The following is a 26,922-nucleotide window of genomic DNA, read 5'->3' as shown; positions in this document are numbered from 1 at the left end:
TCACAGTTGAGCTACACGTGGGTTTTTCTAGATCCCCATTGTTTATTGACCCTATTATACACACATTTTGGGTGGCTGTTCTTTTGTTTTTCAGACCTGTCGGCCCAAATAATTAATATGGGCTCTTTTGCTTGTCTTACAGGTTGTTATTATCAAAGGGGGCATCCACATAGCCTTTAATCCTAGTGGCATGGCTTTAAAAGTTGATGGTACATTTTTGTTTTGGTCATGGGAGGCCCATAAACATCATCTTCATCATGTCTGTGTTATATAACAAAAATCTTTGGACAATACATATAGACTTTTCGTAGGGATCCTTCGTAACTTGTTTAATGAGTAAATCTAAGCATTATCGGCCATATCAAGTCTCAATTACCGTGTCTTATTTGAAATGATTCAGGCATATCATAGCGTTACTCTACTTAAGCCTATAGCAATTGATCACATGCTCAATAGGTTTTTTAACCTTTCTTTTAGTTTTCTTTGCCTGTTCTTTCTTATTCTCATATTGTTTCTGTGTTATTATATTGATTTGTTTCAGAGAATCAAACATGACCACTTACTCCAAACCCGTCAATAACAACTCGACACATAATACCTTAAGATAGAGGACAACAAATATACAAGGCCTGGAGCATATATAAGAAGCAACCCAAGCAATCTACAATCCTCACTTTTCTCCCATTCAATCCTAAAGCTCTCTCTATTCTCCTTCTTATCACCACTCTGATCATCTTATTCGACAATTCTTTATCTTAAGGAGGTAGATGATAGCATATCTCTTCAATCCTCCTAATAACTTAAATGCAACAGAACAAATTAGTCAAAATGTAGATCCTAATTCTACTGGGTGCCACACGCCTGCACTTAAACATGTACACACAATCCCAATATATTATTTTAACAACATAGTTATCATTATCATCATAATGCAAATAGAATATAATTAACCATCCAACCTAAAGCTAGAGTGGCCCAAAATAATTGTCAAACTTGCAAGTCAATATCTGATACATTGACAATGCATTTTTTTATTCCAAAATAAATCTAAACATGACCTATATATAATAAAACTTAAACCCTAAAATAATACGATAAAAAACCGACAAATGATATTTATTCTTGATACTCGAACTTGAATCATCAAAACTACATACTTTTTGTTTGTTAATCCACATAACACCTTCACATATGGATCACATTGTTATTGTTTTTGTCATACAAACATCACGAGTGTATCAACTTTGTTCATTGAATTAGCTCTTTCAATTATTGTTATTAAGATATGGGTCATCTCATGATTATGGGGCAGGCAAAAATCAAACACACCTACTAATTAAATTGACAGTTAATAAATAAGGCGTGTAGGTCCATTACCAACCTTTTGCTTTGCTTTGCATGTACTAGTAGTGGAGTGGTTAACATCCAAAACTTTTTATGCCCTTTTTTATTAGTTTCTATTTGCTAATAATCTCACCATTGTCATCATCATCCAGAAATGCTGCAAAATCCCCTTAAAAACTGATGAATTAATCAAAATGCTTGTATCACTGCTAATTTTTATTATAAAGTTTTATATCAAACACATATATATATATTATAAGCAACTAAAACCGCAGCTCTCCTTTTCTTCTAAATACCAGTTACATTTAAAAAAAAGTTTAAGATAAATTCCTGTTAGGGATTTCTATATATATTATACTATAATTGAGTTGATTTCACGAGTCAATCAAACACTAATTTAGTTGATAATTACTAAAATCATATTATTTAACAAAGTAAATTATTATATTATAACGAGAGTATTTTTTTATCTTTTATATAAAATCAATAAAACCCAATAATAAGATTTAAACCTTAAATCTTATATAAAATTTTCTATAAATATAGTTTTGGTTGAAAGAATGAACATTAAAGAGTCTTGAGTTCAAATCTTGTCATATATATGTATTTTCTACATTTATTAAAAAGAGAAGACATAAATACCTTTAAAATAATATTTGTTGCTTTATAAAATAAATTGGTTTTTGGTAAATTCACAACTAAATTAAAACCTGATCAATGGATGACACCAATTGAATTAAAATCATTAATATGGATATACATGCCATAATTTTATGATACAGCCTAGAATAATCTATAGTTCCTCCCTAACCCATAATAAGAGTATAATGTGCTTCAGCGCACTCAAACTCACATCCTCCTGTATTGACAATAATGCCCATGCTAGTCGAACTAAAACTCAATCGGCGGTTAATTGAGCTTTTTAGATTTTAAGAAACAAACCAATAAACTAACATATAGTCATATACTGTTAAGGTGTATTAGAAAAAAAATTAATTGAAAAGAAAATACATGGGAAATTAGAAAATAGGACAAAATAAAATTAAAAATTTTATAATTTTTATAAGGGATAAAAGCATAAATTTTGTATTAAAAAACAAGATTGAATTATAATTTTTTAAAAAAAGAAACCATAAAAGATATAATTATTAATTAGATTAAATAAATTAGTGATGGATAAGGGACATGAGATACTAATTATGAGGAGGAAAAGTTCTCATGCATATTTAATAACATTTTTATATTTTATTTATTTTCACTTAAAAAATCCCCAAACCACCTTTTCCTAATCTATGTGCTAAGGGGAGGCTTTCTTTCTTTTGCTATAATTATATAGATAATTTAATAATTTTTAAAATTTTTATGAGTGAAATTAATTAGATATGTGACATATTTTTTTCAAAATATTAAAAACCTATGTGATGACTTGATGGTTAAGGGTATTTACCACCCCAGATGTGGTCTGTGTCCGAGTCGTGCTAGCCGCGTCGATTGTATGGGTTTTACCCTGTTATTGTAACTCACCAAAAATTTATCGGTATGCTTTAAGTGAAAGTTAATTAGAAGTTGTCACTATTTATACTTTATTGTGATTGATATTTACTTTTGAGCTAAAGATAAATTTATCTTAAATTTTATCAATTTATTTTTGTTTGATTTGAATTTTCCATTAACATTTAAAACAAATAAATGAACCAATATAATATTAACAATTAAAAATTAAACTTATATTTTTCTTTTTAATATTTTTAATTTTCAAGTATTTATTTCATTAAAATAAAAATTCCACCTTATAAATTTATTAAAATTTAATATTTTATAAATTAGGTTATTTTCATTATTAAATAATATTTTTGTTAAACTTTATTTTCAAATCACCAAAACCTATATTAGGTGGTAAAATTAATTAAAAACCAAATTTATTAGTAAAATTCAATCTATAAACTATAATGAAGAAAATTACATTTTAACCCTTAATATATAAAAATCAAACTATTTATCAATTGTGCCTTTGATCTATCAAAATTTTAATTACATTGCAATACATAAGAATTAATAATTATATGAACAACAAAGTTGAATGCACATGATGCATATGATAATGTCTCCCTCTTTTGGGGCTATTCTTCTCTTTTGTCAATACTCAAAAATTATAAAAGAAAAAAACCCTCATAATTATTTGACATAAAAAAGATTGATTGATAGCATAAGATTTAAGAATTCTCATTTAAGTATAAAACTAAATTAATATTCCAATGTGTTGTATGCTATGGACCGACCAATATTAAAAAAATAAAATAAATTAATTGCATGTTTATGATTTTATTAAAGCTAATAAAATATTTTTATCAATCACTTTAAAGGGTTCCTACTCTCAATAATGCCACGTGGCCGCTGTGGAAGATTATTGGACCCAGCTTCTTGTCCCAAACAATTTGAAAGAATCAAAGGATGACGTGGAATTTTATTTTATTTAATCCATTGTCTGGTTTACAGGTTCTACGTTAGCTGGCTGGCCGGCCTTTCCACCATTGAATTAGGGTTCGTGTTTGAAGGAATGCTACCACAATTTATGGCCTTTCACGATTTGCTGATCACAGCAAAATCTTGAATTTCATAAATGAAATTATTAAGAATGTATGATGATCCATTTCAATTATCCATATAGTATATATTTGAAAAAGTGTATCAATGATTATTATTGTCTGATTTGCTGGCAGTGTAAAAGAATTAAACCACTTTTAAAGGAACATTGAAAATAATATTATTAAGAATGATAGTCACAAACCTCGAAAAAATAAATTTTAAAAAATCAAGGTGTAGCCATCTTAACATTCTAATATCACAGGATTCGATTCGGGTTGGACTGGTATTCAAACAAAATCGTTATAATAATGATGATTCCAGAATTTGAACTTAATCGAAATATACGTATGATTTCTTTGAAGTGAATCAAATAATTAAGTTAGTGGGGGAATTAGATATGAGTTGGGGTTAGCTATATATTGTTTCAAATATGATATATATCTAAATTGCTAAATATAGTAAATGTTTTTTGATGAACAAACTATAGGTTGGGGAGGAATTTGTTGATGCAATGCAGGCCATACATTAGTGAAGGAACGTTGGGCAAATTTCGCCTTCAGAGAAAAATTAATTAAAGAAAATAATGGTGGAATTAGGGCATGGTTGGCCAACATAGACAAATATAATTACAGATATGTAGATGCATGGGTGTACTGCCATATAAGGTGTTGGCCCCCCCGAAATCAACACCCAATTTGATTACTAATTTATACCGTAATTCATAATGAATGAGCATGTAGCTTTCATTTGATTGACCTCCATCATCCTAATTAAATCATGACAATTACGCCAAACTAGAAATTACAATGAGTTGGTGTCCTCTCCTAACTAGTGGGCTAATCGTATTATCATCATGAAAATGAGGGATTTTTGTTTCACTAATTTGGTTGGATTGATATGTTTTTCTTAAAAAAAATTATTTGTGATAAATCAATTCGATTTTATGGATTTTGGATATTCTTTTGGTAAATTTATTGAAAAAAAAGTATTCTTTTGAAAATATATAATTTTCATTATTTTAAATATAAAATATTTTATTATCTCATTAAAAATACTTACAAAATTAAATAAAAATAAAATTTAATTTGATAGGATAATACGTATATTGTATGGGAATGATATTATATATTGCAAGGGCTTAGGCCCCAGGTGATATGAAAGCTTAATTTTTTGACGCTTATGTGACAATTGTGTATTTGTGTTATTTACCTCCATTTTGTTATTTTAAATAATAGAATATAATTTTAAAATTACAATACATTATTTGAATAATATCAGTAGTTTATAAATTTAAATATTTAAAATACTTAAATTACACATTTTACTATGTACAAATTTTATAAAATTGATAAAATTTTAACAATTAAAAATATCATATTAATGGATCAAAATTTAAATATTTAATTTTTTAAATAATATTATTTCAAAGACATAAATTATTTATAAATTTAAAATAATTAATTTTATTATTTAAAATTAAGTACGTCTAGATATCACTAACAAAATTGTGATTTAAGTATAACATTAAAATCATGTAAAAAAGAGTATAAAATTAAAATCAAATCTTAGTTAACACATATCTTCATCATTGAAGGATTATTTCCTTAAATCAACGGTTATATATAGATTATTTATTTTAATCACAAGCATTGTATTAACTTATTTAAATGGATAAACTTGCTTCTATTTTTTTCTAAATTAAGATAATAATTTTATAAATAAATAAATAAATAAATAAAAGTTTCGTTCATTTAATTAGAAGTAAAATGAACTTAAGGCAATAAAATAGAGGTTTTGTTATTAATGTTGTTAAGTGGATGTTCAACCTTTCACATTTCATCTCCTTAATCTTCCACCTTTCATCTTCCTTAAACTTTTCATTTTCTTGTAACCCCTTTTCTATTTATGTATTAGAATATGAAGAGTCTAATCTCTCTCTATATATAGCGAAATAACTACTTGTAAATGTGATGAAAAATATAGAATGCAATAGGAATCCTCATATTCTCATATCCATCTTTTATCTATTATTTTTGTTTATAGTATGTTATCAGCACGAGTGCTTAAATTAATCCAAGAGCCTTGCGTTTTTCGTTAGTTTGGATCAAGCTATATCATCAATGACAAACCTTGCAAAACTTGAATTTGTGGCTCTTGATATTACTGGAAAGAACTATTTATCTTGGATATTAAATGCTGAAATACACTTATATGCAAAAGGCTTTGGTGAAACTATTAATGAAGGAAATGAAGCATCTAGTCAAGATAAGGCCAATGATATAATATTTCTTCGCCATCACTTCCATGAGGAACTAAAGATTGAATATTTGACTGTTAAAGACCTACTTATCCTTTGCTAGTCTAAAAGAAATATATGACCACCAGAAAATTGTAATACTTTCTAAAGCTCGCTATGATTGTTTGCATTTGAGATTACAAGATTTTAAATATGTGAGTGAATATAACTCCAATATGTTTAGAATCACTTCTCAATTGAAATTATGTGGAAAGAACATAACTGATGAGAAATGTTAGAAAAAACATACTCCACATTTCACGAAAATAATATTGTCCTACAGACACAATATCATGAAAAATGTTTTAAGAAATATTCTGAGTTAATATCTTGTCTTCTTCTTGTTGAGCAAAATAATGAACTATTAATGAAAAATCACGAGTCACGTCCAACTGGCTTTACTCTATTCCCTGAAGCGAATGTTATATCATATAACGAAAAGGATAAAGACCACACTAGAAGTCGTGGTCGAGGATGTGGACATGAATGAGGTGGTCATTTTAGGAATACCCACCAGAAGTGGGATCATAAGGATAGAAAGAATGATAAAAATACAACTGGGAAAGCGGAAAGTTTGTGTTATCGTTATGGAGGTAAAAATCATTGGTCACGTACTTGTCGTACACCAAAGCATCTTGTGGAACTATATCAACAATAATTGAAGGATAAAGGGAAGAAAATAGAGACAAATTTTGTTTGTGAAAATGGCAAAGATGATTATGGCATCGTTGGTACAACTTATTTGGAAGTTGTTGATTTCTTCACCACCCTTAAAGGGAATAATTGATCTTTTAATTTTATTATTATAGTTTTAAAGAATAAATTTTATGCAAGTTTGTTATGTTATTAACAACATGGTTATTCTATTATGTTTTAAACTATTTATGAAAATTTTATATATTTTGAAAATCTATGTGACATGTATTTGTTTTCTTTGAAGAGTATGAATACCTCTCAAATTCAATTAGCGATAAATGGTGAAGACTTATGCTTAGTAAACAATGCAACTACTCATACAATACTTAAGAACAAGAAATATTTTTCTCATTTGACAATGCAAAAAACTAGTGTGAGTACTATATCTGGTAGTACCAAAATCATAGAAGGCTCTGGAAGAGCAAATATATTATTGTTTAGAGGAACTAAGTTTCAAATTAATGATGCGTTATACTCTCCTAAGTCTCAAAGAAATTTGTTGAGTTTTAAAGATATTCACCATAATGGATATCATATTGAGACAATAAGTGAAGGGAATGATGAATATCTTCAAATTACGAGTATAATCCAAGGAAATAAAAATATTTTGGAGAAATTGTTCTCACACTCCTCTGGTTTGTACTACATGAGAATTAATACAATTGAAGCACATGCTATAATAAAGTCACTATAATATATCAAGTTTACTGATGACTTTATTATTTGACATGACCGGTTAGGTCATCCCGGTTCAATTATGATGCGAAAAATTATTGACAGTTCATGTGGACATTATTGAAGAGCTAGCAGATTCTTCAAGCTAATAATTTTTCATGTGATGCTTGCTCTTAAGGCAAATTAATCATTCAGCCATCGCCAGTCAAAATAAATTATGAATCTATCGCTTTTCTAGAACGAATATAATGGATATATGTGGACCAATACACCCTCCGTGTGGACCATTTAGAAATTTTATGGTTTTACTCGATGCTTTGACTAGATGGTCGCATGTATCCTTGTTATCAACTTGCAACCTGACATTTGCAACGTTACTTGCTCAGTTGATCAAATTACGAGCACATTTTCCAGATTTCTCTATCAAGACAATGTTGGTGAATTTACTTCCAAGCTTTCAATGGTTTTTGTATGTCTATTGGAATAAATGTTGAACATCCTGTAGCACATGTTCATACACAAAACGGTCTTCCTGAATCATTAATCAAGCGTCTTCAACTGATTGCAAGACCATTACTTATGAAGTCAAAACTTCCAATTTCTACTTGGGGACATGCCATACTACATGCAGCATCAGACCAATAAGTTATCATAAGTTCTCCCCCTTACAAATGGTTTTTGGTTAGGAGCCAAATATTTCCCATCTGAGAATTTTTGGATGTGCTATATATGTTGCGATTACTCCACCATAATGCTCTAAAATGGGTCCTTAAAGGAGGTTAGGAATATATATTGAATATTAATCCCCATCAATAATTAAATATCTCGAGCCACCAAAGGGGAATTTATTTATAGCTCAATTTGCTGGTTTTCATTTTAATGAGTTAGTTTTTCCAACGTTAGGGGTAGAAAATAAACAGCTAGAAAAATAAATAAATTGGAATGATTTATCATTGTCTCATCTTGGTAATCTAACACAACAATGTGAACTGGAGGTTGAAAGGATAATTCACTTACAAAGCTTAGCAAATCAATTGACAGACGTATTTACTAATCCAAAAATAGTGACAAAGTCACATATACCAACTGTAAATGCTCCAATCAAAATTGATGTCCCTTAAGGACAAACTCTAGTTGCTGATGAGTCTAAAGCATGGTAGACTAGTCGGTTCTAGAGATAAGAATCCTTGAAAAATAAAAGGAGTAAAAATAGATGATGGTTAGATTGAGGAAGCAATGACTTTAAAAGGATCTCTAGAAGAGATTTTAGACATGACTAAAGTTCAAGAAAAATCTCAAGTACTTGATAATGAAGAAATCTCAACAAATTATGTCGTGTCAAGAATTAAGTGAAACCGAAATCAAATCGATGTCGATGACATATTTACATGCAATGTAACACTAGATATTTTGAATGACAATGTGGATCATGAACTAATGTCAATTGAAGAATGTAGACAAAGAGATGATTGGCCAAAATGGAAGAAGCAATTAAGGTAGAGTTAAAATCTCTTGCGAAGAGAGATGTATTCAGACATGTTGTTCGTACACCTGAAGGTGTAAAACCTATGGGATATAAATGGGTTTTTGCGTGAAAGAGAAATTAAAAAGAGAAATTGTGAGATATAAAGTGCATTTGGTTGCACAAAGATTTTCATATAGACCTGATATTGATTATGAAGAGACAAACTCTCCTGTGGTGGATGCAACTACTTTTAGGTTCTTGATTAGTCTGGCAATAAGAGAAAGTCTTGATTTACGCCTAATGAATGTAGTTACAACCTATTTATTTGGCTCACTTGATAATAACATTTACATGAAACTCCCAGAAGGTTTTAAACTGCCAGAAGTAGCTAGTTCATGTTCTTGAGAACATTACTCAATCAAATTAAATAGATCCCTTTTATGAATTGAAACAATCTTGGCGCATGTGGTATAATCACCTTAGTGAGTACTTATTGAGGAAAGACTATAATAATGATCCCATTTCGCCATGCATTTTTATAAAAAGGTTTGGATCAGGATTTGTTATAATTGTTGTGTATGTTGATGATTTAAATATCATTAGGACTCTTGAAGAGATTTTAGTGACAATGGAGTGCTTAAAGAAAGGATTTGAAATGAAAGACCTTGGAAAGATAAGAATTTTCTAGGGTTACAAATTGAGCATCTAAAGAATAGAATCCTTGTACATCAAACAACATATATAAAAAAAAGTGCTAAGAAGATTTTACATGCATAATGCACATCCGTTCAGCACCCCAATGGTTGTTAGGTCACTTGATGTAAATAAAGACCATTTTCGTCATCGGAAAAATGATAAAGATTTTTTTGGTCCTGAAGTACCATATTTAAGTGCTATTGGTACATTGATGTATCTTGCTAGTCATACACAACTTGATATATCATTTGTTGTCAAATTATTAGCAAGATTTAGCTGTTGTCCAACCCGAAGATATTGGAATGGGGTTAAGTATGTTTTTCGTTATCTTCAAGGTACAAGAGATATGAGTTTATTTTTCTCTAACCTACCCAAAACAGAATTGGTTGGTTTTGCAGATGTAGGGTACTTATTTGATCCTCACAATGCTCAATCATAAATTGGTCATGTTTTCACATATGGTGGTACTGCAATTTCTTAGCGTTCTATGAAACAAACAATTGCTACTACTTTTTCTAATCATGCTGAGATTTTAGCAATTCATGAGGCTAGTCGTGAATGTGTGTGGCTAAGGTCTGTAATTCATCACATACGAAAAGATTGTAGTTTATGCTCTGAAAAAGAAGCTCCAACAGTCTTAGATGAAGATAATACAACTTGCATTGCACAACTTAAGGAATGATATATTAAGGGTGATAGAACAAAACATATATCCCCAAAATTTTTCTTCACTCATGATCTACAAAAGAATAGAGATATAAATGTTCAACAGATTCGTTCAAGTGAGATTTGGCAGATCTTTTTACTAAGGCACTCTCTACTGCTACATTTGAAAAGTTAATTTTTAATATTGGATTGTGTCGTTTCAAAGATCTTAAGTGATGCTTACATAAGGGGGAGTAAATTCGCACTGCATTTTCTTTTAAGGTTGTGACATACTCTGTATCAAAGGATTTTGTACTCTTTTTTCCTTCACTAGGTTTTTGTCCCATAGGGTTTTTCCTAGTAAGGTTTTTAATAAGGCATATCTTTTATACAATGATCATTCAAGGGGGAGTGTTATGAATGCTATTAAGTGGATATTCAACCTTTCACCTTTCATCTCCCTTAACCTTCCACATTTCATCTTCTTTAACCTTTAACCTTTCATCTTCTTGTAAACCCTTTCCTATTTATGTATTAGAATATATATAGAAAAGTATGCTGCTGGTAAATATGATGAAAAATGTAGAATGCAATAGAAATCATCATATTCTCATATCCATATTTTATCTAATATTTTTGTTTATAATAGGTTTATAGCACGAAAAAGAAAAGTAGTTAAATTATATATGTGAAATATTATTTTTCAAACTTAAATATCAATAAAAATATTTAAATTTTTTAAATTTTTTAATAATTAAATTTTTATCCTTCATTCTTTGGGAAAGAAAAATCTAATATAAAGTAAACAAAAAAAATTGAGAACTACATTATTAATTATGGATTTATATTTGATGTATTGAATTTAAAAACTTAAAAAAAATATTTTTTTGAACATTGATCTTATTATAGGTTTTATTCCCTCCCCAACCATTAAATAAGAGGATAATGCGTTTCAGCGCACTCGAACCCACGTCCTCCTACACTGACAATAATATCGATGTCAATCGAATTAAGACTTAATCGACAAAAAGAAATGTTAAAAAGATAAATATCATGATTAAATACATATCTAACTATATATCTAGAAGAAAGTGAATGATTGAAATTTTCATTAAATTCTAACATGTCACGTTTAAGTAAAAATCAAATAAATAAATTTAAAAGCGCACATTTGTCGTTCACAATTTGAAGTACTATTTACCCCCCACAAATAAATTAATTAAACCTATAGTCAAGCAGTCAATTATTAGAGAAAAGAATGAAAATTCTAGGCTTAAAGAAGTAAGTATCCTAAATATGGTTTAAAACTGGTTTTTAAGCCTTTGTCATTTTCATTACCAAAAAAGGCTATTAGTTCCATCTTTTTTTTTTTTTTTAATTGTCATGGTTGGTGAGATTGAGAATAAGAGATGATGACATGATCCACCAATACAAAAAATTCCTTCCCCCATTGGTTCCTTTTTTAAGATAAGTGTTTACAGACCAGATATGGCAATGGCTGTCATGCCTACACATGTCCGAAACTGGACGTGTCTGTATCTCAATGCAACTCAAACATTGTTTGGTCAAATGATTGTGACATAAAACCAATTAAATTTTGTAGACTCAATTTAAATTAGTGGATGGAAAGATAGAATTAAATGGAGGAAAAGATGTTGGTATTGTGTAATAAGTTTCCTAGGTTTACCTAATTTTAATTAGTTCAATGTAACATAGCATACCAGCATTTGGTGTTTTATGGACAAAATTAATGAAAGGAAGTGCCTTTAAATATAAGATAAATGAATATATTTGATTCAAGTGTATACATAAATTATATGTATATAGTCAACTATATCACTATGTCAGTCTCTCCGATTTAGACCCTAAACAACGTCTTCAGATGAATTTAGTATATTTGGTCGGTCCAATGTTGTGTTTTCTTTTTTTAATCTAGCTAAATAAGGGAAATTTTTGGTCATTGGTGGGATGAAGCTTGAATAGGTCAAGCCGGCAATCCCCCAAGCGTAAAGAGTAGGCAGCTTTCTTGTAATCACCCCAAGTAAATGGCTTGTAAAGGCTAGGGTTTTCGGGTGAGACCAGCTCATGGAGGGGACCGATTGTCGCGTTAACCGGCGGTGCGGCGAAGTACATGATCGACATTCTTGAATTCCTCGACGATGAGTTCGCTAATGCTCTATGTCTCACGCTCGTAAATCTACCATTTGTTAGAACCTGTAAGGCATCACCAATGATGACATAGAATTGAGTAGGGTCAGGTGGGACAGGGACCCAAAACCCATCATGCAAACAGATTTCAAGCCCCGCAACATCGTTGGATCGTAGTATGGTGAGGATCTGAGGGTCAGAATGTTCTCCGAAACCAATCCGATGATCATCGTCTTTGTATGAACATGGCTCTCGGTTCTTTACTGTAGGATAATGATTGAACCTTAAGACCGAGTCACTTTGGGTGTCTGTGATTAACCTACTGAACACGTACTTGTCTGGGAACCAAAGTCCTTCAGCCATTAGCTCAAGGATCTCGCTTGCTAATTCCCTCACTGATTCTACATAATCGTTTGCGGCGCAACTGTTATATAAAACAAGAAATCAATGAGACTATAGCTAGTTATAATTGAACTCTTCCATGCATGCATGAAGTTAATGGTATTGAAAAAAAGAAAAAGGAAACAATTACAAGCTGAGATTAATGTTGGAAATAAAATCTAACTCATTTGTTGATGGGAGTTGGGTTTCAGACCCTCAACAGTGATGGTTTGTTTCCGGGATATCTATACTCGATTTTAACTTAGACTTTTGTCTCCACAAAAAAATTCATAAAATTTATCTGGAGCACCTAGGGTCCACTAAGAAAATGTTTTATCATTTTGACCTTGACAGGGTTCAAACCCAAGTCCTTAAAAATCTTAAAGGGTATTAACACTTTCATTTGACTAGGTGAACCCTAAGCACTCCTGATAAACTCTATTCAGAGTCGGAAGACAAAATCCCAAGGAACATAAACACTTTGGGTACTTCCACTATTTGAAATTTGAATTGAGTGCTTAGAAAACAATATTCTATATTCTTCTCTCAATAAAAAGATCAATTCTCCCTCAACATCATTGGATCATGCTAATTCTTTCCCCTTTTGAGTTCATGGGGGAAAATGGGATAGGGGCCATAAGGTATTATAAAGAAGCATTGCATGGCATGTTGAAGATAAATTATTGACAATACATAAGCAATAAAAGGCTCCCCCTAGATGGTTTCTAAGTACCTCTAAATTTATTTTGAGTTATATTTGTTATGATTGACAGCACATTTCGTATTTTGTGAATGAAAAAAATTTTCGAGTTTATATTTTTTAATAATAATAATTTTTATTTAATTAATTTTTTAATAATAAAAGGAAGGTGTCCTTTCTAGGATACCAAAGCATTAATTATAAACAATCTTCTGCAAAACAATAAATTCTCATTTCTAATTCAAAGCTAGTGTTGTACATTTTCATTTAGATTTTGCTATATATATTAAATATATCATTCTCATTTATTAGTATTAAACGATATAATAAAATAAAGCAAAAGCTAACCATAAACCCCGGTATCATGTATCACACTAAAGAAACAAAAAACCAGACACCTTGTCTGTCTCTAAACCACTATCATTAATAGCTTTTATAATGTGAATAATCATAATCATATACATACCTGAAGTTTTGAGGGTTATTAGAGATAGATTTGGATCTTTCAGCAATGGAGAAAGGGTTGGTATGAAGAAGCAGGTACTCAAGTTCACCCTTATCACCATTAAGACCGATGTTCTTTAAACCATAACCAAATGGAGTTGCAGGCCCTGCACGTTGCTTATCACCTGCTTCCTTGTCAAAGAAACGAACCCCTTCGTCTTCAAGTCTCGATATTGTATCACTAGGTACGCCATGGTTGATGACCTTGAAGAAACCATAGTCTTCACAAGCTTTGACGATTAGCTCCGATACGGTGGACCTATCGAGGGAAAGATCAACAACGGGAATCCCTACTGCTTTGGTTTTTTTGGTTCTCATTGAAGTTGCGGATGACAGCACAACCATTTGTGTGTTTCTTTTTTACCTAAAAATGAAAATTTCAATGAAGTAGTCTAAGCTTCGACGACCCTAGGAGAGTTAGAAGAGGTGTAATCATGGCTCATGAGTTTGCCCTACTATTTATACTTGCAAAGATAAAAGAAAGAGAAGAGGGTATGATATTTTTTATAAAATTGTATCGTTAATTTAGGAAGACGTGGACAAATAGTTAAAAAAGAAAAAGAAAGGTTTAATTTCAGATTTGGTCTTTAAACTATACAAGTTTTTATTTAAGTATCTAAAGTTTTTCTTTCACAAAAATGGAACTTAAACTATCAATCGCCTCCATTTTTTACCCCAAAAAGTATACTACGTCCGATAACAACGTGTCACACCAGCAGGACTAGCAAGGACCCAACTCCCCCTAAAATGGGATTTTTCACTTTTGACCCTTTAAAATTTATAAAATTTTAAATTAGTACATGGTAAAATTATATTTTAGCCATCCAAAATTGATAAAATTTTGATTTAAGTTATTAAAATGATAAAATTACATTTTAATTCTAATAAAAATATACAATTTAATTTTGGCCTTTTAGAAAAATTTTGTAGCTTCATCTCCGATCATGTTTCATGCTCTTAATCGGTTGATATCATGTTTTAAGATAAAATGTCATGAAGTTGATAATTTAAGTATAATTTGATGGCTAATTTTACATTTAATCCTATATAAATAAATGATGGGTGGAAAATTTTGAGATATATAAAATAATAATGAAGGGTAAGAAAGGAGGGTGCGCGTAGCGAAAACTAGGGAAGAGTGGGGTCGGAAGCTGAAAGGTGAGAAGGGGCTTATGGGGAAAAACATTAGGTTGGGGGAAGAGGCGAACAAGGTTGGGGGGCCAACCCTGCCTGCTAGCGGCTGTTTGTCCCCTCTAATTCCTTTTTTTCCCCTAGGGAAGGATTCGACTGGTTTTGACTCCATTCGGTTGGTTAAGATTTACCTTTTAAATGGATGGGGTAAATTTAATTCTTCAATTGATTGGATCTGATTAGAGTTGAGTTTAGAGAAAATCTGCGTTACTCCACCTCAGATAAATATAATTACTAAAATACATTATAATAAAATCTACATTAATATTTACTCTAACATAATTATACCCTTAAGATAATAAATATTATCATTAAAAATAATTAAAAATTATTCTTTATTTTAATAAAAATATAAAATATAAAAATTGCAGCATATTGTTAATTGAGTCTTAACTCAATTGGTATGGACATTGTTGCCAATGTAAGAGGATATGGGTTTGAGTGGAGGTGTGCATGGGTCGGGCTGGGCTCAACTAAAAAATTTAGGCCCGTTTGCTACGCCCGAAAAATGAGCCTAAAATTTTGCCCAAGCCCGACCCGGATAAAAATATTAAAACTCAGGCCCCACCTGGCCCGCCCATATTAATTTGTATATATATAATACATCAAAATAAATATTTCCCAACAAATTGAAAATAAATTTTAAAAAATATGTATACTTAAATAATATTAAGATATATGCAACTTAACAAGCAAATGTCTCTAAAATAATAACAAAATTAACAAATGTCTTTAAAATAATAATAAAATTAACAATAAAATAAGTTTTATACAATATCCAAACAATAACAACAAAATAGTAGCAACATAATAGTAAAACCGTAGCAAAATAGGGAGAAAATAATAAGAAAATAATATTAAAAATAAAAAAAAGGGTTTTTTGTCATTTAGTGAATTCGGGTCGGGCTGGGCCCAGGGCCAAAAATGCCTTGCCCGAGGCCTGACCTATTTTTTAAACGGGCCTTATTTTTTGTCCATTTTTCGGGCCTATATTTTTGTCCAAACCCTCTCACATTTTCAAGTTAAATTTGAGAAAAGTAAAATAGGGGTTAAATTTTCAATTGCCACCTCTAGTTTTTAATTTTATTACTTTAACCCTATAATTTTGTACGTATAAATATTCATCTTAATTTTGTTGGTAAAATATACAAACATATTGGATTATCCATTTTAATTTGATAATATTAGAATTAATTATATTATTTATCATATATTTTGAATTCAAATTATTCTAATAAAATACTTAAAGTATGAGTATCGCATTAATAATATGTTTTTATTAATTTAGTATGATCTTGAGTATTAAAGTATCAACTCATATTTAACACGAAGAATATTTAAATAATCTGATTGTTGATATATTTGAATTTACCTTGTTATTATAGGATTGTCAAAATGTTGCATCTCAATTTCAATATTTGTTAAGGGGCTAGAATTTTAGTTTGGCAAACTGCGTTGTCTTAAGTGATTTTATTGTTTAAATCTGTTTAAGTCATCCTTATTTTCGAAAATGAGAATTCACAAAAGAAATTCTCTAAGGTACCAAAATAAAATGGAAGCAAACTCAGAAGACAAAGAAGCTCGAATCGAATAGAAAAGCCATAAGAAAGCAACGCACACAAGATGTTTGAGTAAATATTTTCTAATATATTCAATAACTACGGATGGGATGATTACAAATTAGGGAAAGACCTCTATTTATAGTTAAGCTCTTTCAAATCCAACAGTACCATTTAAATGATATTGACGGTCAAGATTAAAACTTATCTACAATACGAGAGTTTTAGGAGATTTAAACTTTATATAGTCATATTCCTTGAGATTTACAATATTCACCATGGTAACTTTAATTTTACTAGAGTATTCTATTGAGCCACTAAGATTTCTTCATGTGTTTCACAAATCGAACCAGTTCAAATAAATTAAATGAGCCTATTTAATTAAGTTTTACATGCATTCGGACTTAAATCTATCGTATTTTTATAAGTGGGCAACCTTCTTTTGCTTTTAATGTTGATGAGATGTGACTTCGCTATTTGATGTTTTTTAGAAGATTTTTTTATTTCTTTAATATTATAGTGTGATTTCATGTATGTATATTCATAGCCCTTGCATCTCAATATTTTAATGTTCTTTTCTTAGGTTTCAACGTAACTATATTGCCATACCATCCTTCCATTGCCACTATCTTATTTTGTGATGAGCTTTAAGCAATTCATTAAAAGTAATAAGTGTTAGCTCAGTTGGCATTGCTATTATTGTTAGTGTAGGAGGATATAGATTTGAGTGCGCTGCAGCAGGAGCTATGGATAGTTCTAAGCTTTATATAAAAGAAAATCTTAAATATACATGCATTTATTATTTTTGTTGAAATATAATTAAATTTCATGATGTTGATACGAGTGCGTTTGACATGTTATTTATCTAGAGTTATCAAGTTTGCACGCATTTAATCGCAATATTATACATATTCGTTAAATATTTCGATTTGTTTTCAAATTATAAGGTAACATTTCAATATAAAAAATTAATGAGATCATTATCAAAATTACTAAAAGATGGTCTCGTTGATTGTTTTTAATGATGGAATGTCCTTTTCAAACTCAAATAAATATCATAAATAAAAGTATCAAATTCGACAAAATTCCAAGTTTTAACTTAATTCACTTTATTAAATAAATTCGTATTCTATTTTAAAGGATCATAATAAAACACATAGAATTTAGTTTATCATTTAGGATTTTAAGGTAAAATATGCTCCATTTGGAATTTAGTTTTCTTATTTTATAATATCTAAAAAGAGAAAAAGGTAACTCAGAGTTCCTTTTGGACTCAAACAAATTTAAGTTTATCATTGGGGTTTTACGGTAAAATTTAAGGTTTTAAAATTTATAAAAAATTAAATTAATTTTAGGATATTTTAGTAATAAAAGAGAAACCATCTTAAATAATGAATAAAAAAGACTTCATCGTTTAAAATAAAAAGATATTTAATTAGCATTTGAAAACACCCTCTTAAGTGCTTTAAAATCATTTCATATATTTATCTCTAAAAAGATACTTTTCGTATAATTCTATATCTCTTCCCAGTTAAGATATATCATTTCTTTTAATTTGTAATACATTTATATACATTAAGCTGATTGAATCTTAGTTTAGTCGGCATTGATATTGTTGTTACTACAGGAGGACGTGGGTTCAAGTGCATTGAAACGAATTATCTTCTTCTTTAAGGGTTGAGGAGGGGTTATGGGTAGTTTTAAGCATTGTATCAAAAAATAAAAAAAAAAACTAAGAATCGTGATGCCATGCTTATATAAGAAGAGTAAAAATATATACACATCATTAGTGCATAATCTAATTAAAGTATTTGATAGAATAATTTTAAAATTGAATAGCTTTTTGTTGATGACATACTAATCAGCATCCAACATCTACCATTAAAAAAAGAAAAGTTCTCTTTTGCATAATTTTCAGTGAAGAAAATTTAATGGGGTTTTTTTGGTATATATTATGTGTTACACATCAATGTATAACAAGCTTCTTGATTCTTGAAAATCTTAAAACATTGTTTTTAGGATAATTAATGATGTTGTTTGCTTATTTAAAGCATTTGCTTAAATAGTAAAACATGGCTTAAAAGGTTGAACTTGGGTTGCAAAATTTCAAATTTGTATTTATGTTTTTATTTAAAAGATTATGTACATGTTGATTAGTAATAAATAAATATATATATTAGATATAAATGTCAATCATAAACCAACTTGTTTATACAAAAAAAATTATGATTCCTACTTTCATAGTCGCTGCAACAAGAAATACTTGATTATCAATCAAGCCCTGTTACCCTCATCCTCACTCTTAATATTGTATAAAGAAAATTAGATAATAAAATAATAAATATAAATGGTTAAACGACCTAATAAAAACACAGAAAGGCATTTGAGAGCTTCTTTCTATAAAGCCCCTAGTGGGCCTTACTTAGGCGTTGGGCTTTAACAGAAACGAGTAACTTCTAAAACTTTCCCCACATTAAAAGAACAAGTATTGATTTAAAATGTCCACACTTCAACTCAAATAGAAGTGATGACAAAGATTTAAGTAATTAGCGATAACTAACAAATAAAGGTAGAGATGTAGAATAATCATGGAGGTGATAGCGAGATAGAGGGCGAAGACAAAACATTCCAACCTCCTGCTTTAATTTCACTGACTATGGTCTCATTTGTTAAAAATAAAAATAAAAGCAGCCAAAATTCTAAGGACACAGTATAATTTGTATACGGTCATCGCAAGATCGATCCAATCTTCTGCCTTTATTCAGCTTTTTCCATGATTTCACCATTTTGAAGTTCTTTCATGTCAACATTATTACAACAATAACATACACAATAAATATAAATGAATGAACAGTTTTGCAGAAATATTTAGAGACCCATCTAGATTTAGAACCTCAGTTGATCCTTCATGACAAAAAACATAGGTTGGTACTAAATTATGCTTGTTGTCACCAAGGATTGACGAGCCAAGTGTCTCCTTCAACATAGTAAGTTCCTAAAAATGGCTCAGCTTCTTCATCTGTAAGAATTCGTGCCCATGGCACTCTTCCTGTTAAGTTGGCTTCAGGTCCACTGCACTTGTATTCTCCGTAATAAACCCTACTGCAACCACAACCCCAAGCACAAAATTTCAGCACTGTCACTTTAGTATGTATAATTGTATATTATTATTTGATCATAGCATTTGTACTCACGCATCACGTTTAGGGTTTCCCCAATCGCTCCACCCTTGGGGACGAACCACTTTGTCCATGAACGTGTAAGAGAAGACAACCCTTGAATAATCACCCCATGCTCTACCTAGGTAAACCAGGCCAATGCCATTGCCTGTTACCACGCTATCTTTAAATGAAAAACCACTGGCCATTGACGCACTGGATCTCTTTTGTGCCGTGAGAGAGGCTACTTTCTTGGCTATGGAGTTCAAATAGCAGTTCTGCAACGCACACAACACTAGTTTTACATTAAGGAACATGTATGAACATGGTGGAAGCGTAGCTTATGGACCGACCTCGTAAAGGGACCTGCCGTAGCCGAAAATGAAATCGACGGAGCCTTGGATAAAGCAATTGTTGAAGTAATGGAGACCCTTGTGGTCGTAAAGTGTGTCTTGGTCCCCATAGAAACTGCAGTTGTAAAATGCAGCTTTGGTCCCTGATATGCGTACTGCTACTGCTTGACCCCCTTTGGATCCAATCGTATGTGGGACCGTGTTCTGTATATTATTAAACAACATTTGGTCCAACAATGAAGTTAATTTTTACTAATTTATCTTTCACTTTATAGCTAGTGGCATATACCTCAAACTTGATGTTAATGGCCACAAAATAATTTGCATCCACAGCAACTGTTGCACTTTGAAATGTCTTCAATGGCCTCCCGTCTTTACTGGAACTCGACGCCGTGTCGTTCCCGGTTATGGTTGGTGGGTTGTTTGCATCACCTTGAAATGTAATGAAGGGCATTGTTCTAGGGATAATGATCTTTTCCCTGCAAAATTTGAACTTCGTTACAACTAGTAACATCTTACATGTATGCATATGTATGTACCTATAAATGCCTGGTTTGATGACCAAAATGACTCTCCTGGTGTTCCGTAAAGGGATGCTGTTAAGTGCTTCATTAATAGTTTTGAAATCGCCACTTCCATCTCGACTAACATTGATCATCACCTTGTTCTTCTCCGCAATCACGAGGTTATCGTCAAGAACCGACATAACAAGGGATCGATCCGCCGCCAGCCGTTTACTTCTGTGATTTCGGACATTCCAACCGAGCCATTTCTCGAACTCTGTTTCACTGCCTGGATTACTTGAAGCACTAGTTGTTGAAGAATAATTACAGATAACAAGAACCAATACAATGAGTGAGATGTAGGTGTATGAAGATGAAGCCATAACACAATGTGCATGTAATGGGGCTAATCAATCAAAAATCACCAGTAAATATATATATGAGTTAACAGTTATATAAGATTGGGAATGTATTGTTCAAGTATATAACTTTAATTTTGCCCAAGAAAAGATCAAAAAGGGACCACAAAAGATCAAATTCTGGGGAGTATATGAATTTGGTAATATTCTTGAACCTAAATCCTATCCTCTTCCATAATGGTGGGGAAGGTGAAGGGTATAGAGAATGCGGGCATAGCTGTAACCCAATACTTCCAATTTATACATTTTTGCTGGTTTTTTTTTTTTTTAAATTTATGTTACTCCTGTTGGAGATATATATATATATATATATATAAAACTTTCCATTCTTTAAAATTACATCCCTCTTATTTACATGAATATTGAATTCGAATATTTGAAAGAATTCAAGAAAAATATAAAGTCCTAACAAGATTATAATGTATGAATCATGTGAATTTATGAATAAGGGACATTTGAACTATGGATGGAGTACAGAAACTGGGCCTAGTCTAGTTTAGTGGCGTCCAGGAAAATGCCATGATTTTGCAGAGTATGAGGTAACCATCCCATGTTGCAACTGTTAGGCAAAGGTCAAAAAGACAAAATAACATGCCACTTGTCTCTTCAAGTGTCCCAAAGCATATGTGAATTAACATATGCTCTTACTTCATGTTGTCAGCTCTGTTTTATTTATTTATTTATTATATATTTATGATTTGTAATTTTATTTTTTTACGATATCTACTCTAAAATTCGAGTATGTATAATCCATTTTGATGACTTGTGTTGGGTAGAAATGGACCGTACTGAATATGTTCATCGCATAATTATTTGATATGGCTTTGAGTGGGAGATTGGAAAATCTTAGGGAAAAAACAACTCGAAAAAAATTATTTTATGAACTCTTTTTATCATATTATTTCAATCGAATCTTGAATATCGAATCTTAAACTTGAATTTCAATTTAAATTCTAAATCCTAAAACAAAGTTCAGGGTTCAAGTTCGAGTTTGGGGTTTAAGATTAGGGTTTAGGGTTCCATGTTGGAGTTTGGGATTCTATGTTTAAGGTTTAGGGTTTTTTATTTGAGATTTAAGGTTTAAGATTCGATGTTCATGTTTCAAGATTCAAGATAAAAAAAATTACCAATATTATATGTCAATGATATGGAAAATTGCTGAATTTTATTAAATAATTGAAAAGAGATTATAAATAATGTGGTGGGAAGAATTTACATATCAAGTCCTTGAATATTTTAGGTCATCACATTTCAGTTTGGTGCTGCCGATATGTCAGGCGGCACCGTTAGAATACTGTAACAAATGCCTATTTTTATAATTAATCTATTTCTCACACCTTTTTCGTAATTAATAATTATTTTTACATTATTGGATAAAAAAGCCCCTAAAAATATTTTTTAAAAATTCTGTTGAGTTTATGATCGAAAAGCACAATCAATTGTTGACAATCAATTAAACCCCTATAAAAATCAACATTCATTGCTTGGCACCCCGTACAAGCCTAATCACCTAAATCTTGAAGTCACCAAACACTATCTCTCAAACCCTTTACTCAACACTCTATACAAGTCCGATCACCTACATCCTTAAAGCCACCAAACACTAAATTCATTGTCTTTCAAACTCCTTAGGTACCCCATTATAACTCCAATCACTATCACATTTTAATCCCCCATTTCCTTATTACCAAAATCAAATCCGAACCTTCGTAACAACAAAATTTATTTATATTTTTTTTATAAATTATTTACCAGTTTAATAATTTTAATATAATTTCTATGAAGTTCTATAGTTTATATCTATTTAAAATTTTTATAATTTATAAATTTTTATAGTATTCATGTAATATTATATAATTTTCATATATATTAAAGTTTTTTAATATTTTATAATTCTATAAATCTAATTAAATATTTTATTTTGGAATAATTTTTATAATTTTATAATTTTTTAGAATCTAATTAATTAATAAGGCGTAATTCTCCATTTTAAATTTTCTTGTTCTTTAAAAAGAACGTAAAAATACTGAAAATGAATCCGAAGCTCATTTTACTTTGGAACCTCGAGATCAAGCCCATTCTAGAGGCCCATTTAGAATTTTTAGGGGCAGATTAATGGCCTATAGCTTGAATTTCTTTTTAGTTTTTTTATACAATATTAGGGGTAGGGATGGGGATGGAATCATACGACTTGAACTCGTGCCAAATTGATGTCTACAAAAATTTTAACCACTGTTTTATATAAGTGAAGACTTATTTTTAATTCTTATAAACATTTTGAAAGAAATTTTGATAAATTAGGAATAACAAAATTCAAATATGCTCCGTAAACTTCATACTGATATGTTCTAAATTTGGATTAGTAGGAGTTTTTCTTTTGGTCGTCATTCTTTATTTTTCGGTCGGGGATGCTCTTTGGCCTCATTCTTTCCCATCCCTTTCTCACTCACTTCTCATTTTCTTCTTCTTTTTTTTTTGTCTTTCCATTTGTCACCTTCTCCCACCTCCATTGTCGTGTCCTCACCTTTCACCAACCACCCTCCTTTTTTTTGGCATGGGAGGGATGTGCTGCTCGAAATAATAATTTTCTTGGGACTTTGACCCTTGACTCCTCCTTAGAAGTCTTTTTTGAGTAAATGAGGACTCGTGTTTTTTCGAGTCATTCGCGACTTAGCATTCTCGAGTTCGTAGTAACTCAAATTTTTGAAATTGAACCGGCTCCTTGATATGAAGATTTAATGTTTTATTTATGAGATTTTATAGGTTTTTTAAGGGATAAAATCGTCAATGTCAGATCCAACGTACCAATCCGTATTTTGTTTTGGTATAATTTGACTTTCAATCAAACGTTCATGTTTATTTTTATATGTATTTCTTTGGACTTAATTTCTTATGTATTGTAATATTTATAATTTTTTTATTGTAATGATTTACGTACGAACGAATGAAATTTTTATTAAAAAAAACAAGAAAATCATATTAGGTCCTGAATATGACTAGCTAAGAAAATGTCATTCAATTGGTTAATGTGTCACGTCAGTAGTACGTTAGTTGATTAATGACAATTTTAATGGCAGTGACCAATTCGAACAATTATCTTAATTAGAGTAAATTATATTAACAAAAAGTATTGTAAAGTGACTAAAATAGGAACGATACTATTTTAAGGTGACTTCCGTGTAATTTACCCAAATTTGTTACTAATCTCATATTCTATGTAAGTTATGAATTTAGTTTCATAATTTAATCGATCAATTTTAGTTATTATACTTTTGAATAAGTCCGTTTTAGTTTCTTTAATTTTCCAATTTAGAAGTTCCAGTTTAACCCAAGCAGTAATAGTTAAATTTGTTTGGTTAAATTCTATTTTATTCTTATGCTATGTGTAATGTTGTAGATGTAATCCATGTTCTCTAACCAGATTATTCTTAGTCTTGAACTTTTGAATTTCTCTTTACGCATATGTCAACCATTAAATACATTAAATGTATTTTTTATGAGTAATATGTGAAAATAATAAGCTGATATGATATTATGTATGCAATATATTTGTTGCATCAAATTTTAGAAATAGCAAAATTTAATGAATTTAACCATTATTGCTTGATCAAGATTTAAACTAAAGTCGTCATTAAGAGGGTTTTACCTAAATGTTACTTCAGCCCAAACAGTAGGCGTGTTCAAATAGTTAACTAAACTAGACTAGTATTAATCGAATTAACCAAACTTTTTAATCCTTTCACCATTAATCGAACCGAAATTTTGAAAAAAAAACTTAACTGAACCGAAATATTTCGGTTAATTCGGTCGATTAACCAAATTAACCAAAATTTATATGTTTTTTTTGTTAAAACAAGTATAAAACATAAATTTTTTTTGATAGTATTCATTTGACCGAATTATCTGAATTAGTAATAGCCTAATTATTTATTAAGTTCGGTTAATTCTATTAATTATCCGATTTTGAACTAAATTAACAGTTAATTGAAATTCCAAAATCCCTTTAACTGATCTCCGACTGAACTAGATTGATTAACTGAATTAGATTAATTTAGTCGATTAATTCGATTTTAACCGAAGTTTGAATACTCCTACAAATTAAACTCCGCAAAAAAATTGAGTAAATTAATGTAATGGGAATTTAACCAAAACTAAACTGTAGTAATGGTAAAGTAGAGAATATTATTATTTGTCGTGATGATGCCAGACATTTTCTTTTTTGACTGTTGAGTGAAATATTTACATTCCAAAAAGTAGTGAATTTCCATATGAAAAAGAGTCCATTCGAGAACAGAATCTCCAAAAGAAACCCTTTCATTTTTTTACTTTGGTTTATTCATATATATGATTAATCTGATTAGATCACATCATCCTCATCATCATAAAGCTGCTGTTGTAAGAACCAAATATTCTCTTCACACCACTCACTCTCCATCCAGTAATCTCCACCACCAAGCCAACCATTGCCATTGCTCTGCTCATCTATACCCCATGTCTCTGCTACAGTTGAACCGTATGTGACTTGGGTTTCCGACGAAGACTCAGGTAGGAGACTCTGGTCGACCTGGACCGACTCAGTTTCGTTTCCATAGGTCAGTTGACCAGAGGGTGACTCGTGTTTAGCACGGCTGATCTGTTCTATTAAACGAGGGGTATACTCGTAACGCAAGGCGTCCCTGAATTTGGGGCTGTTAACGTCGCATTCAAGCTTCTTTGCCTGTTTCTGGACTTTGGTTCTCCAGTAGTTCTTTATTTCATTGTCTGTCCTTCCAGGCAAATGTTCGGCAATCTTCGACCACCTTAAACAGGGTTCCATGCTCAAACTTAGACAAATTCACAAAAACCCCACCATATATATATATATATATATATATATGTTTATTGAATTCACAAATAATAATAATAATAAACCTGTTGCCCCAAATAGAATGGAGTTGAATAATCAATAATTGTTCTTCAAGGGTGATGCTGCCTCGTCTAACAGCAGGTCTCAAGTAATTCAGCCATCTCAATCTGCAACTTTTCCCTGTTCTTCTTAACCCTGTAACATAGTTACAATTTATACAAGTAAGAAAACTCCAAAAAGATGCATAAATAAATGGCGGGAGAAACTATGAAATACCTGAGAAACGAGCGACGGAATTCCAGCGACCTTCACCGTGAAGAGTGACATAAGCCTTGAGCATGGAGTCTTCTTCTTCAGTCCACTGACCTTTCCTTACGTCCATCACTTCTTCAATTTGGCGACCACTTTCAGATATGGAGAAGAAACCTCTCTCGTAAACTTCCATTGATTTTGGGAGAAGAAAGGGTTGGAATCTAAGAGACAAGAGACAGAAAGAGGGTTTTATTGTTATTTCTATTTTTGGAGGGGGATTTTGATTAGTGTTGTTGTAGACAATGAAGCTGAGCTTATGGTGATATTAGATAAGTGGAGGTTATATATAGAGTTGGGGGGTAAAGATGGATATAAGTAAGATTTTGAGTGTTAATATCGTGAATGAAAAAGTAATTATCGAAAATATTTAATTAAGATCATATGATTATCGGATACCAGATAATTATATTTAAATGTTATACGTACATACATAAAAAAAAAAGTA

At 30.7% G+C, this 26,922-nt stretch overlaps 3 protein-coding genes across 4 annotated transcripts; all 3 read right to left on the bottom strand.

Annotated features, from left to right (window-relative positions):
* Positions 1 to 12,168: 12,168 nt before the first annotated feature.
* LOC105764039 (gibberellin 2-beta-dioxygenase 2) lies at positions 12,169 to 14,572 on the bottom strand. The gene is made up of 2 exons (XM_012582489.2): positions 14,099 to 14,572; positions 12,169 to 12,975 (listed from the first exon to the last, which is right to left on the bottom strand). Exons 1-2 carry the CDS (start codon positions 14,479 to 14,481, stop codon positions 12,336 to 12,338), a joined length of 1,023 nt encoding a protein of 340 aa, XP_012437943.1. The 5' UTR covers positions 14,482 to 14,572; the 3' UTR covers positions 12,169 to 12,335.
* Positions 14,573 to 19,602: 5,030 nt separating this feature from the next.
* On the bottom strand, positions 19,603 to 21,361 carry LOC105764038 (probable pectinesterase 53). 2 transcript variants are annotated; one of them, XM_012582488.2, is made up of 5 exons: positions 20,937 to 21,359; positions 20,687 to 20,876; positions 20,398 to 20,601; positions 20,081 to 20,322; positions 19,603 to 19,988 (listed from the first exon to the last, which is right to left on the bottom strand). In XM_012582488.2, exons 1-5 carry the CDS (start codon positions 21,281 to 21,283, stop codon positions 19,835 to 19,837), a joined length of 1,137 nt encoding a protein of 378 aa, XP_012437942.1. In that variant the 5' UTR covers positions 21,284 to 21,359; the 3' UTR covers positions 19,603 to 19,834. The 2 variants fall into 2 exon arrangements, with proteins under 2 accessions (XP_012437942.1, XP_052480790.1); XM_052624830.1 differs by having other exon boundaries at positions 20,687 to 21,361.
* A 4,089-nt stretch (positions 21,362 to 25,450) lies between these two features.
* LOC105764037 (transcription factor MYB78) lies at positions 25,451 to 26,719 on the bottom strand. Its single transcript, XM_012582486.2, has 3 exons — positions 26,442 to 26,719; positions 26,231 to 26,360; positions 25,451 to 26,118 (listed from the first exon to the last, which is right to left on the bottom strand). The coding sequence occupies exons 1-3, from the start codon at positions 26,608 to 26,610 to the stop codon at positions 25,677 to 25,679; spliced, it is 741 nt and encodes a 246-aa protein (XP_012437940.1). The 5' UTR covers positions 26,611 to 26,719; the 3' UTR covers positions 25,451 to 25,676.
* Between the last annotated feature and the right edge of the window lie 203 nt (positions 26,720 to 26,922).

This window comes from Gossypium raimondii, chromosome 12 (assembly GCF_025698545.1).
Source record: "Gossypium raimondii isolate GPD5lz chromosome 12, ASM2569854v1, whole genome shotgun sequence".
In the NCBI taxonomy this organism is placed as follows: domain Eukaryota; kingdom Viridiplantae; phylum Streptophyta; class Magnoliopsida; order Malvales; family Malvaceae; genus Gossypium; species Gossypium raimondii.
Note: the sequence above shows the minus strand (reverse complement) of the source record. Positions and strands in the feature narration are given on the sequence as shown.

What these genes read in the sequence shown, in the direction of transcription:
- LOC105764039 (XM_012582489.2), bottom strand. Translation starts at nt 14,481, where the DNA reads ATGGTTGTGCTGTCATCCGCAACTTCAATGAGAACCAAAAAAACCAAA. An exon ending in AATAACCCTCAAAACTTCAG is followed by an intron (nt 12,976 to 14,098) that starts GTATGTATATGA and finishes TTTATATAACAG; the next exon opens with TTGCGCCGCAAACGATTATG.
- LOC105764038 (XM_052624830.1), bottom strand. Translation starts at nt 21,283, where the DNA reads ATGGCTTCATCTTCATACACCTACATCTCACTCATTGTATTGGTTCTT. An exon ending in ACGGCAGGTCCCTTTACGAG is followed by an intron (nt 20,323 to 20,397) that starts GTCGGTCCATAA and finishes TGTGCGTTGCAG; the next exon opens with AACTGCTATTTGAACTCCAT. An exon ending in GGAAACCCTAAACGTGATGC is followed by an intron (nt 19,989 to 20,080) that starts GTGAGTACAAAT and finishes TTGTGGTTGCAG; the next exon opens with TAGGGTTTATTACGGAGAAT.
- LOC105764037 (XM_012582486.2), bottom strand. Translation starts at nt 26,610, where the DNA reads ATGGAAGTTTACGAGAGAGGTTTCTTCTCCATATCTGAAAGTGGTCGC. An exon ending in TTCCGTCGCTCGTTTCTCAG is followed by an intron (nt 26,361 to 26,441) that starts GTATTTCATAGT and finishes ACTATGTTACAG; the next exon opens with GGTTAAGAAGAACAGGGAAA. An exon ending in CATTCTATTTGGGGCAACAG is followed by an intron (nt 26,119 to 26,230) that starts GTTTATTATTAT and finishes ACCCTGTTTAAG; the next exon opens with GTGGTCGAAGATTGCCGAAC.